Source organism: Manis pentadactyla, chromosome 4 (assembly GCF_030020395.1).
Source record: "Manis pentadactyla isolate mManPen7 chromosome 4, mManPen7.hap1, whole genome shotgun sequence".
NCBI lineage: Eukaryota > Metazoa > Chordata > Mammalia > Pholidota > Manidae > Manis > Manis pentadactyla.
Genome location: NC_080022.1, coordinates 93,391,062 through 93,404,363, shown reverse-complemented (window position 1 = coordinate 93,404,363; position 13,302 = coordinate 93,391,062). Strand labels below are relative to the sequence as shown.

The following is a 13,302-nucleotide window of genomic DNA, read 5'->3' as shown; positions in this document are numbered from 1 at the left end:
TTTGTTTTTAGAATATTCTCCTCCATTTCCATCTCTGTTTGTTTAAACTATGCACAGATTACATTCCTCTAACATGTAGCTTTCAGACAAACCCTCAATATTAAATCTATCCTTTTAATTTGCAAAGCCTTTCCTCTACACCTCCCTGTTCAGCCATTCTACTTGTATGCTTATGTGTATTCTAATCCTTGTATTCTATATTACTCTAGAATCCTTGTATTCTAATTATGTGTATATATATTTTTGCTCTTAAGAACTACTTTATCAACATTTATATTTCCTCCAAATTGTTAGATACTGTTTGTTTAATAAATGAATGAATGTTACACTTGTTCACTTACTTGCTCCTGCTATATAAATGCAGTGCCACTTTAGAACCTTACCAAAATTAGCTTCTTTGTGGTTATGTGACTGATCTCCATCTCTGTCATAAGCCCACCTTTTTTGTCTCCCTTTTTTTTGCTACCTCTGACCCTTCCCCAAATTTTACTGTGCTTCCTTCCCCTCTTTCTTTTCCACTCCCCATCCCCTTTTCCCTTTTCTCTCTCTTCTTCCTCTTCACGCTTTTCTTTAATTCTGGATTCCCACTTTTAAACATTTTCTCTACAAACTTACATCTAAGGTACATGAGCACAAAAGGATACTGTTTCAAGAGGGAGATGTTTTCTGATCATTTTCTGTTACTTTTCTTTGTCAAAAATAATAAGAGCCTGTAACAGCCAATCATAATGTTGTTTACTCACCTGAAGTATTGAGAAGCAAGCAGTTGTTCAATAGCAAATAAAACTAAGCCCAATTTCTACATAAGGAGAAGTATTTTCACAAGAACTTTTAATTGCGTATTCCAACTGTTACAGTATGGTTTGAGTAGAGTTTGTCTTTCTGGAAAAGGGAAACAATTGTAGGATTAGTGTCCTGAGATTTTTTTTGAAAAATGAATTTGACCAAGAGTCTGCAAAAACAAGTTCTTAGGTAATTTTTTGTCCATTTTGTGCCTAGATTTTCCTTATTTTTCTTATTTCTTCCTTCCCTTCTCATTTACAATGGCATTTTGAGTTACAATCTCTTTCTCCCACCCCTTAACTGTCCTTTTCCTTAATCAGTACGCTGATTCTTCCTCCTAATTCTGAAAATCATCGAAAACATCATATCATGCGGTGTTTTTCATTTCTACATGTCTTGAAATGTCTCTTGTCTTGCTGGAAGAATGTTCTCAAGAGTTCTGTCAGAGGTAGAAGTAATAACCATTTAAATCATATTCTTAATTAATTATGAGCTTGCACAACACCAGTGTGATCCACTTGGGTTAATGACTATGAGAAAGAGAGTATGCTGTTACTTCTACATAGGATTGAGGGATGTCAAGTTAGCAAAATTGAATGGTAGATTGGAAAGTCAAACTTGAATTCTTATTTTACAATCATGATCTGTAACCACATGTAAATTCACCACTTTAAAAACCTCTCTGCTTATACTCTCCTTCCTGAGCCATAGGAAGGTAATGCTTACAACTGGATATAACGTGAGCAATTCTAAGCATCCTGAGTAATAGCACTATGTACACAGCATTATGGGATTATCACTTGTGGTACATTTGTTCTCAACACTGGCTTTTTTTCCCCCCCCCAACATAGGGTAGAAATTTAGCATCTGGAGAGGTTGGATTTTTTCCAAGTGATGCTGTCAAACCATGCCCATGTGTAAGTATGAGTATTTTATTTCTTTCTGGTTTTTTTTGATGCTGTAATTATTTAAGAATGGACAAAGGATACTGGTCTGGTTGCTTATCCATTTTATTGATATTTTCTGGAGGAATCATATTATTTCACATTTGAATGTTATGGCCAATGTTATTAAAGTTCCAAAATGATTATGATCCTATTATTGTCAGAAAGTATTTTAAATGTTAAGGGAATATATGCAAGAGGAAAATTTAACTTGGTAGTATTTATAAAATTAAGTTGTCTACAAGGTTTTAGGAGGAAAACAAAGCTACAGCTTAGATGCATTGTGCAAATTTCTCTTTTCTCACTGAGGTAAGAATGATAGGGTCTAACCTATTCACAGTCACTTTTGGTTACAGAGAGATATTACACTTGAACTAGTATACTTGAAAACATGCTAGAAAGCATGAAAGTCCACACATTTTTCAATCAAATCTCTAGATGCATTTTCTGTGGTTTAGTTTGTCATTACTGCTTATTTAATGTCATAATGACATTTTCTATAAACATCAAATGCCTTAAGTAGATACAAGGAGAATGAGTATTTACTTAAATATTTTTATGGATGAATACAACATAAAATGAACTCACTTGCACTTTATAAGATTTATAAATTTCTGTCTTATCAACATAATCTGGTGTTTAGGGTGGATTTTTCCATGAAACTTTTTAAGTTCTTAACTCTAAGTAAATGGAATTCCTTTACTAAAATAATGGAGTTGATGGCTTTGGGGGAAAAAAAAACTCCTAAAACTATACCACATATTGTTTTCTTTTTATAGCCTCTTGAATAATGTATTAAATGACCATTTGAAGTTTTAGAAATAGTCCAGCAAATAGTAGGTGTTTAGTAAATTTTTGTTGTATAAATGAACAAAGGGATGGAAAAACAAATGAAAGTCCCTAACTGAATATAGGTTATTAACAATGGTACATGCTAATTAAATCAGCTTATAGGATCTTATTGAATGGTATTTGGTGACCCAGTTAGTTACCAGGAAAAATATGTGCAGATTTTTAAGCTGCTAAAGGGTTGTAAAGGAATACATAGTTGTGAGTAGGATTACCAACTAAATATGATTGTTTTATAACTTAAAGTTAATAAATAGCTGTTAAATTTTATTGCTTACTTAATGAAATTGTAGGTACATTTGTTTGTTGTAGAACAAGGTAGTCAAAGTGAAGTAGAAGGAGGGGAGATTGGCGAGGAGGATACGTGGAGGGGGTTTGGAAGGTGGTCTTCTGCCCCTGGACACATTGTTTATCAGGAGTCTGCGAGTAGTGCTGAGGGTTCCACTCCGAGTTCAGAAATTATTCTCCTGCATATGCTGTGCAAGTCTACTCAAAGGTCCTGAGGTATGCAGATAGGAACCCAGGGCTGAGGAAAAACACAGGAAGAACATAAATGAGACAATTTCATTTCTGGCAGTATGGTACCTGGAGACAAAGCCTGGAGCTGCAACACAGTACAAATGGGTCTCTCTTTGTGAATCCAGGAGCCCTCAGTGAGTGAACAAGAAGAAAACCATCCCACAGAAGAAAATTCGCCCATCTTCATCTTGAATTTGGGCTGGGAATTAAAAAGAAAGCAGTTTCTTCTAAGAATTTCTAGCCTAAGATTCAAAAACCTCCCAGTGGTAGGTCTGGAATTCTGTGACCTAAATAATTTAAGCTAGAAGGATAGTTTAAAATAATTCCACATTGATGGTGTTCTCAATACAAGTACAAATTCTCTTTGGATGAGAGCCCCTTTGCACACAGTCTTCAAAAGATTTCTACAGATAAAGTTCCAGGGAAAATAAACTCACAATTTGGAATCATTAAATACATGAGGAAACAAACCGCCTTAAGCAAAGGTCGCAAAAGCAATAAAATGCAGAATTAAGCTTACAAAGACCTTGTAATTATCAGATACCAAGTTCAAGATTTTATATTTAATATAAAAAATGTAAGGGAAATAAAAGGAGAATAACTCTCTCTCCAAATTGGGCGTATTTCAAAAAGAATCAGATACAATAATTTAAATGAAAATTTTACATGACACCTTAGACACAGCTGGGTAGAAAATTAGAAGAAAAATCTGAAGAAGGTTCTCAGCTAACAGTCTGGAAAGATTAAGAAATGGAAACTGTAACAGAGAATGGAGTGATAAAGTTCAAATACATCATATTGAAGTAGAAAATAGAGATAATTGTGGAAAAGTAATATTAAGAAAAATGTTTAAGTATTTTCCAGGATTTATGATGAAACTAACCTTATGAGTCACCAAGAGTTTATTAAAATTAATCAACACCTAGACACATTATAGTGAAACTGCAGAGCATCAAAGGCAAAGAGAACATATTAAAACCAACCTGACAGAAAACAAAGATTACCTGTAAAGAGTTGATGATTAGACTCATAGTTAATAACAACAATAATGGGAGCTACAAGTTTCCACTTCCGGCAGTTGTCAAGTAGCTCCTATTAGATGACTCATCCCACAGAAAACAACTGTAAACTCAGAACAAATGCTAATATTTTTTATTTTGTTATCATTAATCTACAATTACATGAAGAACATTATGTTTACTAGGCTCCCCCCTTTACCAAGTCCCCCCCCACAGCCCATTACAGTCACTGTCCATCAGTATAGTAAGATGCTGTAGAATCACTACTTGTCTTCTCTGTGTTGCACAGCCCTCCCCGTGACCCCCACACATTATACACGCTAATCGTAAGGCCCCCTTGCTTCTTCTCCCCCCTTCTCTCTCCCTTCCCAACCATCCTCCCCAGTCCCTTTCCCTTTGGTAACTATTAGTCCATTCTTGGGTTCTGTGATTCTGCTGCTGTTTTGTTCCTTCAGTTTTTTCCTTGTTCTTATACTCCACATATGAGTGAAATCATTTGGTACTTGTCTTTCTCTGCCTGGCTTATTTCACTGAGCATAATACCCTCTAGCTCCATCCATATTGTTCCAAATGGTAGGATTTTTTCTTGTGGCTGAATAATATTCCATTGTGTATATGTACCACATTTTCTTTATCCATTCATCTACTGATGGACACTTAGGTTGCTTCCATTTCTTGGCTATTGTAAATAGTGCTGCGATAAACATAGGGGGGCATCTGTCTTTTTCAAACTGGGCTGCTGCATTCTTAGGGTAAATTCCTAGAAGTGGAATTCCTTACTGGCACAAGAACAGAGCCACAGACCAATGGAACAGAATAGAGACTCCAGACATTAGCCCAAACACATATGGTCAATTAATATATGATAAAGGAGCCATGGACATACAATGGGGAAATGACAGTCTCTTCAACAGATGGTGCTGGCAAAACTGGACAGCTACATGTAGGAGAATGAAACTGGATCACTGTCTAACCCCATACACAAAAGTAAATTAAAAATGGATCAAAGACCTGAATGTAAGTCATGAAATCATAAAACTCTTAGAAAAAAAACATAGGCAAAAATCTCTTGGACATAAACATGAGTGACTTCTTCATGATTGTATCTCCCTGGTCAAGGGAAACAAAAGCAAAAATGAGCAAGTGGGACTATATCAAACTGGAAAGCTTCTGTACAGCAAAGTACACCATCAATAGAACAAAAAGGCATCCTACAGTATGGGAGAATATATTCATAAATGACAGATCTGATAAAGGGTTGACATCCAAAATATATAAAGAACTCATGCACCTCAACAAACAAAAAGCAAATAATCCAATTAAAAAATGGGCAGAGGAGCGGAACAGACAGTTCTCCAAAGAAGAAATTCAGATGGCCAACAGACACATGAAAAGATGCTCCACATTGCTAGTCATCAGAGAAATGCAAATTAAAACCACAATGAGATATCACCTCACACCAGTAAGGATCGCCATCATTGAAAAGACAAACAACAACAAATGTTGGCGAGGTTGTGGAGAAAGGGGAACCCTCCTACACTGCTGTGGGAATGTAAATTAGTTCATCCATTGTGGAAAGCAGTATGGAGGTTCCACAAAAAGCTCAAAATAGACATACCATTTGACAAATGCTAATTTTTAAAAGCTGTCTGACAGCATTGGTTAAAATTGGTACTCAGAAAAAGAGAAAGATACTAGGTGAGCTTCTGGTTCTATGACTAGCTTGAAAGCAGATACTGGGCTGCACCATGCAGGATAGTTGAAATTCAGGTAGAAACCTCATAGTCTTATTGGCTTGAAGAAGCTGAGTGTGGAGTTTGAAACAAACAGGAGCTGGAAAGGGATGTAGGAAATCTTAGAAAAGAAAGAGAGTTGCGGGGGGGTCCTCAAATTCTGTGTATAAATTTAGCTTCAGTCTCTGGCTGAGTGGTGCAGACTCCAAGTAGCTCAGCTTAAGCTAAGAAAATTAAGCTGCAAATTTAGCGGCCTCTCACCCAGGGTAGGCAGCGTTGCAGTTGGAGTTCAACCAAATTAATTGCCTGCCTCTAAAAAAAAATGCTGCACCCTTTGTAGCAGTATAACAGAATCCAGAGCCTCTACAACATTTAATTCAAATTGTCCACAATACTCTCCAAAATTAGTCATTATACAAAGAAACAGAAAAACATGAACCATATCCAAAAGAAAAGACTACCAAGAAAGAACAACCCCTAGACATCCCAAATGATGGAGTTAGCAGGAAAGGATTTTAAAAGTAGGTATTGTAAAGGGGCGGAGCCAACATGGCAGCGTGAGTAGGACAGTGGGAATCTCCTCCCAAAAACATATATATTTTTGAAAATACAACAAATACAACTAATCCTAAAAGAGAGACCAGAAGACACAGGACAACAGCCAGACTACATCCACATGTGCGAGAGCCCAGCGCCTGGTGAAAGGGGTAAGATTCAACCCCCGACCCGGCGGAACCCGAGTACACTCCCCCCAGCTCCCGGCGGAGGGAGAGGGAACACAGGACTGTTAAACACCCAGCCCCAGCCACCCGCACCAGAGCACAGACACAGTGCATGCATGGAGGGATGGAAACGAGGGAAATAGGGCGGCAAGACCTCTGAGCGGGTGCCGAAGCTGATGCCCCTGCGATGAAGAAAAGCGAGTACTTCTTGAAAGTCTTAAAGGGACAGGGACTTAACAGCTAGACGGAAACAACACAGGTCACAGCCCAGTGGCTGAAAATTACAGGGAAAACCGGGCACATTAACCCCCTGGGCAACAGCTCTGAGACCCCTCACGGAGGTAAACAGCCAAACAGCTCCCCCACAGAAAGGGAGATCCCTCCACGCCCACCGGGCAAGACACAAAGACCCAGCCTACATGCAATTACCCAACACAAGGCACTAGGGGTCGCAGTTGTCGCAGTAAAGAAAGGGCAGTAGCAAGTGAAAAGTTTGGCCCTCCCAGCTGACAGTCAATAGCACCTGTCAACATGAAAAGGCAAAGAAGTATGATCCAGACAAGACTAACCCAGACAGCTTCGGCATCTGCTACATCTTCCCCTGAGAAGGAACCTGGAAGAAAGATTTAACCAGTCTTCCTGAAAAAGAATTCAAAACAAAAGTCATAACCATGCTGATGGACTTGCAGAGAAATATGCAAGAACTAAGGAAGGAGAATACATAAATAAAACAACCTCTGGAAGGACTTCAAAACAGAATGGACGAGATGCAAGAGACCATTAATAGACTAGAAAACAGAGAACAGGAACGCAGAGAAGCTGATGCAGAGAGAGATAAAAGGATCTCCAGGAATGAAAGAATTTTAAGAGAGCTGAGTGACCAATAGAAACAGAACAATATACGTATTCTAGGGGTACCAGAAGAAGAAGAGAGAGGAAAAGGGATAGAAAGTGTCTTTGAAGAAATAATTGCCTTAAACTTCCCCAAACAAGGGGAAGAAATGGCCTCTCAGACCACAGAGGTACACAGAACTCCCATGACAAGGGATCCAAGGAGGGCAACACCAAGACACATAATAATTAAAATGGCAAAGATCAAAGACAAGGAAAAAAATATTAAAGGCAGCCAGAGAGAAAAAAAAGGTTACCTACAAAGGAAAACCCATCAGGCTATCATCAGACTTCTCAACAGAAACCCTACAGGCCAGAAGAGAATGGCATGATATACTTAATGCAATGAAACAGAAGGGCCTCGAACCAAAACTACTGTATCCAGAACGAATATCATTTAAATATGAAGGAGGGATTAAACAATTCCCAGACAAGCAAAAGTTGAGGGAATTTGCCTCCCACAAACCACCTCTACAGGGCATCCTACAGGGACTGCTCTAGATGGGAGCACTCCTAAAAAGAGCACAGAACAAAACACCCAACATATGAAGAAGGGAGGAGGAGGAGTAAGAAGGGAGAGAAATAAAGAATCATCAGACCGCGTTTATAATAGCTCAACAAGCGAGTTAAGTTAGACAGTAAGATAGTAAAGAAGCTAACCCTGAACCTTTGGTAACCACAAACTTAAAGCCTGCAAAGGCAATAAGTTCATACCTTTCAGTAATCACCCTAAATGTAAATGGACTGAATGCACCAATCAAAAGACACAGAGTAATAGAATGGATAAAAAAGCAAGACCCAGTCATATGCTGCTTACAAGAGACTCACCTAAAACCCAAAGACATGCACAGACTTAAAGTCAAGGGATGGAAAAAGATATTTCATGCAAACAACAGAGAGAAGAAAGCAGGTGTTGCAATTCTGGTATCAGACAAAACAGACTTCAAAATAAAGAAAGTAAAAAAAGACAAAGAAGGACATTACATAAGGAAAAAGGGCTCAGTCCAACAAGAGGATATAACCATTATAAATATATATGCACCCAATACAGGAGCACCAACATACCTGAAACAAATACTAACAGAACTAAAGGAGGAAATAGAATGCAATGCATTCATTCTAGGAGACTTCAACACACCACTCACTCCAAAGGACAGATCCACCAGACAGAAAATAAGTAAGGACACAGAGGCACTGAACAACACACTAGAACAGATGGACCTAGTAGACATCTACAGAACTCTACATCCAAAAGCAACAGGATACACATTCTTCTCAAGTGCATGTGGAACATTCTCCAGAATAGACCACATACTAGGCCACAAAAAGAGCCTCAGTAAATTCCAAAAGATTGAAATCCTACCAACCAACTTTTCAGACCACAAAGGCATAAAACTAGAAATAAACTGTACAAAGAAAGCAAAAAGGCTCACAAACACATGGAGGCTTAACAACACGCTCCTAAATAATCAATAGATCAATGACCAAATTAAAATGGAGATCCAGCAATATATGGAAACAAATGACAACAACAACACAAAGCCCCAACTTCTGTGGGACACAGCAAAAGCAGTCTTAAGAGGAAAGTATATAGCAATCCAAGCATATTTTAAAAAGGAAGAACAATCCCAAATGAATGGTCTAATGTCACAATTATTGAAATTGGAAAAAGAAGAACAAATGAGGCCTAAGGTCAGCAGAAGGAGGGACATAATAAAGATCAGAGAAGAAATAAATAAAATTGAGAAGAATAAAACAATAGCAAAAATCAATGAAACCAAGAGCTGGTTCTTCGAGAAAATAAACAAAATAGATAAGCCTCTAGCCAGACTTATTAAGAGGAAAAGAGAGTCAACATAAATCAACAGTATCAGAAAAGAGAAAGGAAAAATCATGACGGACCCCACAGAAATACAAAGAATTATTAGAGAATACTATGAAAACCTATATGCTAACAAGCTGGGAAACCTAGGAGAAATGGACAACTTCCTAGAAAAATACAACCTTCTAAGACTGACCCAGAAAGAAACAGAAAATCTAAACAGACCAATTACCAGCAATGAAATTGAAGTGGTAATCAAAAAACTACCAAAGAACAAAACCCCCAGGCCAGATGGATTTACCTCGGAATTTTATCAGACATACAGGGAAGACATAATACCCATTCTCCTTAAAGTTTTCCAAAAAATAGAAGAGGAGGGGATACTCCCAAACTCATTCTATGAAGCTAACATCACCATAATACCAAAACCAGGCAAAGACCCCACCAAAAAAGAAAACTACAGACCAATATCCCTGATGAATGTTGATGCATAAATACTCAACAAAATATTAGCAAACCGAATTCAAAAATACATCAAAACCATCGTACACCATGACCAAGTGGGATTCATCCCAGGGATGCAAGGATGGTACAACATTCTAAAGTCCATCAACATCATCCACCACATCAACAAAAAGAAAGACAAAAACCACATGATCATCTCCATAGATGCTGAAAAAGCATTTGATAGAGTTCAACATACATTCATGATGAAAACTCTCAGCAAAATGGGAATAGAGGGCAAGTACCTCAACATAATAAAGGCCATCTATGATAAACCCACAGCCAACATTATATTGAACAGCAAGAACCTGAAAGCTTTTCCTCTGAGATCGGGAACTAGACAGGGATGCCCACTCTCCCCACTGTTATTTAACATAGTACTGGAGGTCCTAGCCACGGCAATCAGACAAAACAAAAAAATACAAGGAATCCAGATTGGCAAAGAAGAAGTCAAACTGTCACTATTTGGAGATGACATGATACTGTACATAAAAAACCCTAAAGACTCCACCCAAAAACTACTAGAACTGATATCAGAATACAGCAAAGTTGCAGGATACAAAATTAACACACAGAAATCTGTAGCTTTCCTGTACACTAACAATGAACCAACAGAAAGAGAAATCAGGAAAACAATTCCATTCACAAGTGCATCAAAAAGAATAAAACACCTAGGAATAAATCTAACCAAAGAAGTGAATGACCTATACTCTGAAAACTACAAGTCACTCTTAAGATAAATTAAATGTGACACTAACAGATGGAAACTCATCCCATGCTAGTGGCTAGGAAGTATTAATATCGTCAAAATGGCCATCCTGTCCAAAGCAATATACAGATTTGATGCAATCCCTATCAAATTACCAGCAACATTCTTCAATGAACTGGAACAAATAATTCAAAAATTCATATGGAAACACCAAAGACCCCAAATAGCCAAAGCAATCTTGAGAAAGAAGTATAAAGTAGGGGGAATCTCACTCCCCAATTTCAAGCTCTACTATAAAGCCATAGTAATCAAGACAATTTGGTACTGGCACAAGAACAGAGCCACAGACCAGTGGAAAAGACTAGAGACTCCAGACATTAACCCAAAATATATGGTCAATTAATATACGATAAAGGAGCCATGGACATACATTGGGGAAATGACAGTCTCTTCAACAGATGGTGCTGGCAAAACTGGACAGCTACATGTAGGAGAATGAAACTGGACCATTGTCTAACTCCATATACAAAAATAAATTCAAAATGGATCAAAGACCTGAATGTAAGCCATAAAACCATTAAACTCATGGAAAAATACATAGGCAAAAACCTCTTAGACATAAACATGAGTGACCTCTTCTTGAACATATCTCCTCGGGCAAGGAAAACAACAGCAAAAGTGAACAAGTGGGACTATATTAAGCTGAAAAATTTCTGTACAGCAAAAGACACCATCAATAGAACAAAAAGGAACCCTACAGTATGGGAGAATATATTTGTAAATGACAGATACAATAAAGGCTTGATGTCCAAAATATATAAAGAGCTCACACGCCTCAACAAACAAAATTCAAATAATCCAATAAAAAAATGGGCAGAGGAGCTGAACAGACAGTTCTCCAAAAAAGAAATACAGATGGCCAACAGACACATGAAAAGATGCTCCACATCACTGGTTATCAGAGAAATGCAAATTAAAACTACAATGAGGTATCATCTCACACCAGTAAGGATGGCTGCCATCCAAAAGACAAACAACAACAAATGTTGGCGAGGCTGTGGAGAAAGGGGAACCCTCCTAAACTGTTGGTGGGAATGTAAACTAGTTCAACCAATGTGGAAAGCAGTATGGAGGTTCATCAAAATGCTCAAAACAGACTTACCATTTGACCCAGGAATTCCACTCCTAGGAATTTACCCTAAGAATGCAGCAATCAAGTTTGAGAAAGACAGATGCACTCCTATGTTTATTGCAGCACTATTTACAATAGCCACGAATTGGAAGCAACCTAAATGTCCATCAATAGATGAATGGATAAAGAAGATGTGGTACATATACACAATGGTATACTACTCAGCCATAAGACAAGGGCAAATCCTACCATTTGCAGCAACATGGATGCAGCTGGAGGGTATTATGCTCAGTGAAATAAGCCAAGCGGAGAAAGAGAAATACCAAATGATTTCACTCATCTGTGGAGTATAAGAACAAAGGAAAAACTGAAGGAACAAAACAGCAGCGGAATCACAGAACCCAAGAATGAACTAACAGGTACCAAAGGGAAAGGGACTGGGGAGGATGGGTAGGTAGGGTGGTATAAGTGGGGGGAAGAAGAAGGGGGATATTAAGATTAGCATGCATGGGGGGGGTGGGAGAAAGGGGAGGTCTGTACAACACAGAGAAGACAAGTAGTGATTCTACAACATTTTGCTATGCTGATGGACAGTGACTGTAAAGGGGTTTATAGGGGGGACCTGGTATAGGGGAGAGCCTAGTAAACATAATATTCATCATGTAAGTGTAGATTAATGATACCAAAAAAAAAAAAAGGCTGTTCCTGTGTGGTGACCTCCAATGAGTTCTACACAAGGGTATAAAGAGCATATAAAAGTGTAGGCAAAGGGTCTGTTTGTGTGCATACAGAGGATCAAATCCTAATTTGGCTACCCCGAAAATGAACTTAGATACGATATGAAAAAGAACTTCCAACATCAGCACTCTCTGGAAGACTCATGCCGGAAGATGATCATCAAAAAACCCCAACAAAGGTCCACGCGCTGCTACAGCTGTAGATGCACTCATCCCACCAGCTCCTGGACTTGCCATGGGAATGAAGAAGGAGATATCTAAGCTGGCCTGTGCGTATAGTAAAACAACAAATTTGACTGGATCTATACTGTTGGAACTCAACCAAGAATTAGGAGAAGTGCAAATTGTAGTGCTCCAAAATCTTACAACTACAGACTATTTACTATTAAAAGAACATATGGGATGTGAACAGTCCCCAGGAATGGGTTGTTTTAATTTGTCTGATTTCTCTCAGACTGTTCAAGTTCAGTTGAACAATATCCACCATATCATAGATAAGTTTTCACAAATGCCTAAGGTGCCTAACTGGTTTTCTTGGTTTCACTGGAGATGGCTGGTAATTACAGGTATGCTTTGGTTATGTAACTATACTCCTATTATGTTAATGTGTGTGTGCAATTTAATTAGTAGTTTAAAACCTATACATGTTGAAGTTACTCTACAAGAAGATATGTCGAAGAAATAATCAATCTTCCCATGTTTTCTTCCGCCTGCTACTTCTATAGCTTTTCTTCTTCCTTCCTAACTGCAACCCTTAAATAGAATTCGTGCCTCATATCAAATTTACCGAGTATCATAATTCTTCCAAGTGGTAAAGATACCTCAAGACAAATGTTGGGCATAGAAGCCACAGGGCATAAATATGCAAAGAAGTAAAAAGCTAACCTTTTCAAACAATAAGGCTTCTCTCTCACTTACCAACTTTACATTTCCCTGTA

General features: G+C 38.1%; 1 protein-coding gene across 5 annotated transcripts in view; it reads left to right on the top strand.

The window, feature by feature from the left end:
- Positions 1-13,302, top strand: part of VAV3 (vav guanine nucleotide exchange factor 3) — a 390,975-nt gene that overhangs the window by 344,980 nt on the left and 32,693 nt on the right. For all 5 annotated transcript variants that reach the window (XM_057500482.1, XM_057500481.1, XM_036895319.2 and 2 more), the window contains one exon: positions 1,635-1,700. In XM_057500482.1, coding sequence (XP_057356465.1) covers positions 1,635-1,700 — 66 coding nt within the window. The remainder of the gene's footprint in view (positions 1-1,634; positions 1,701-13,302) is intronic.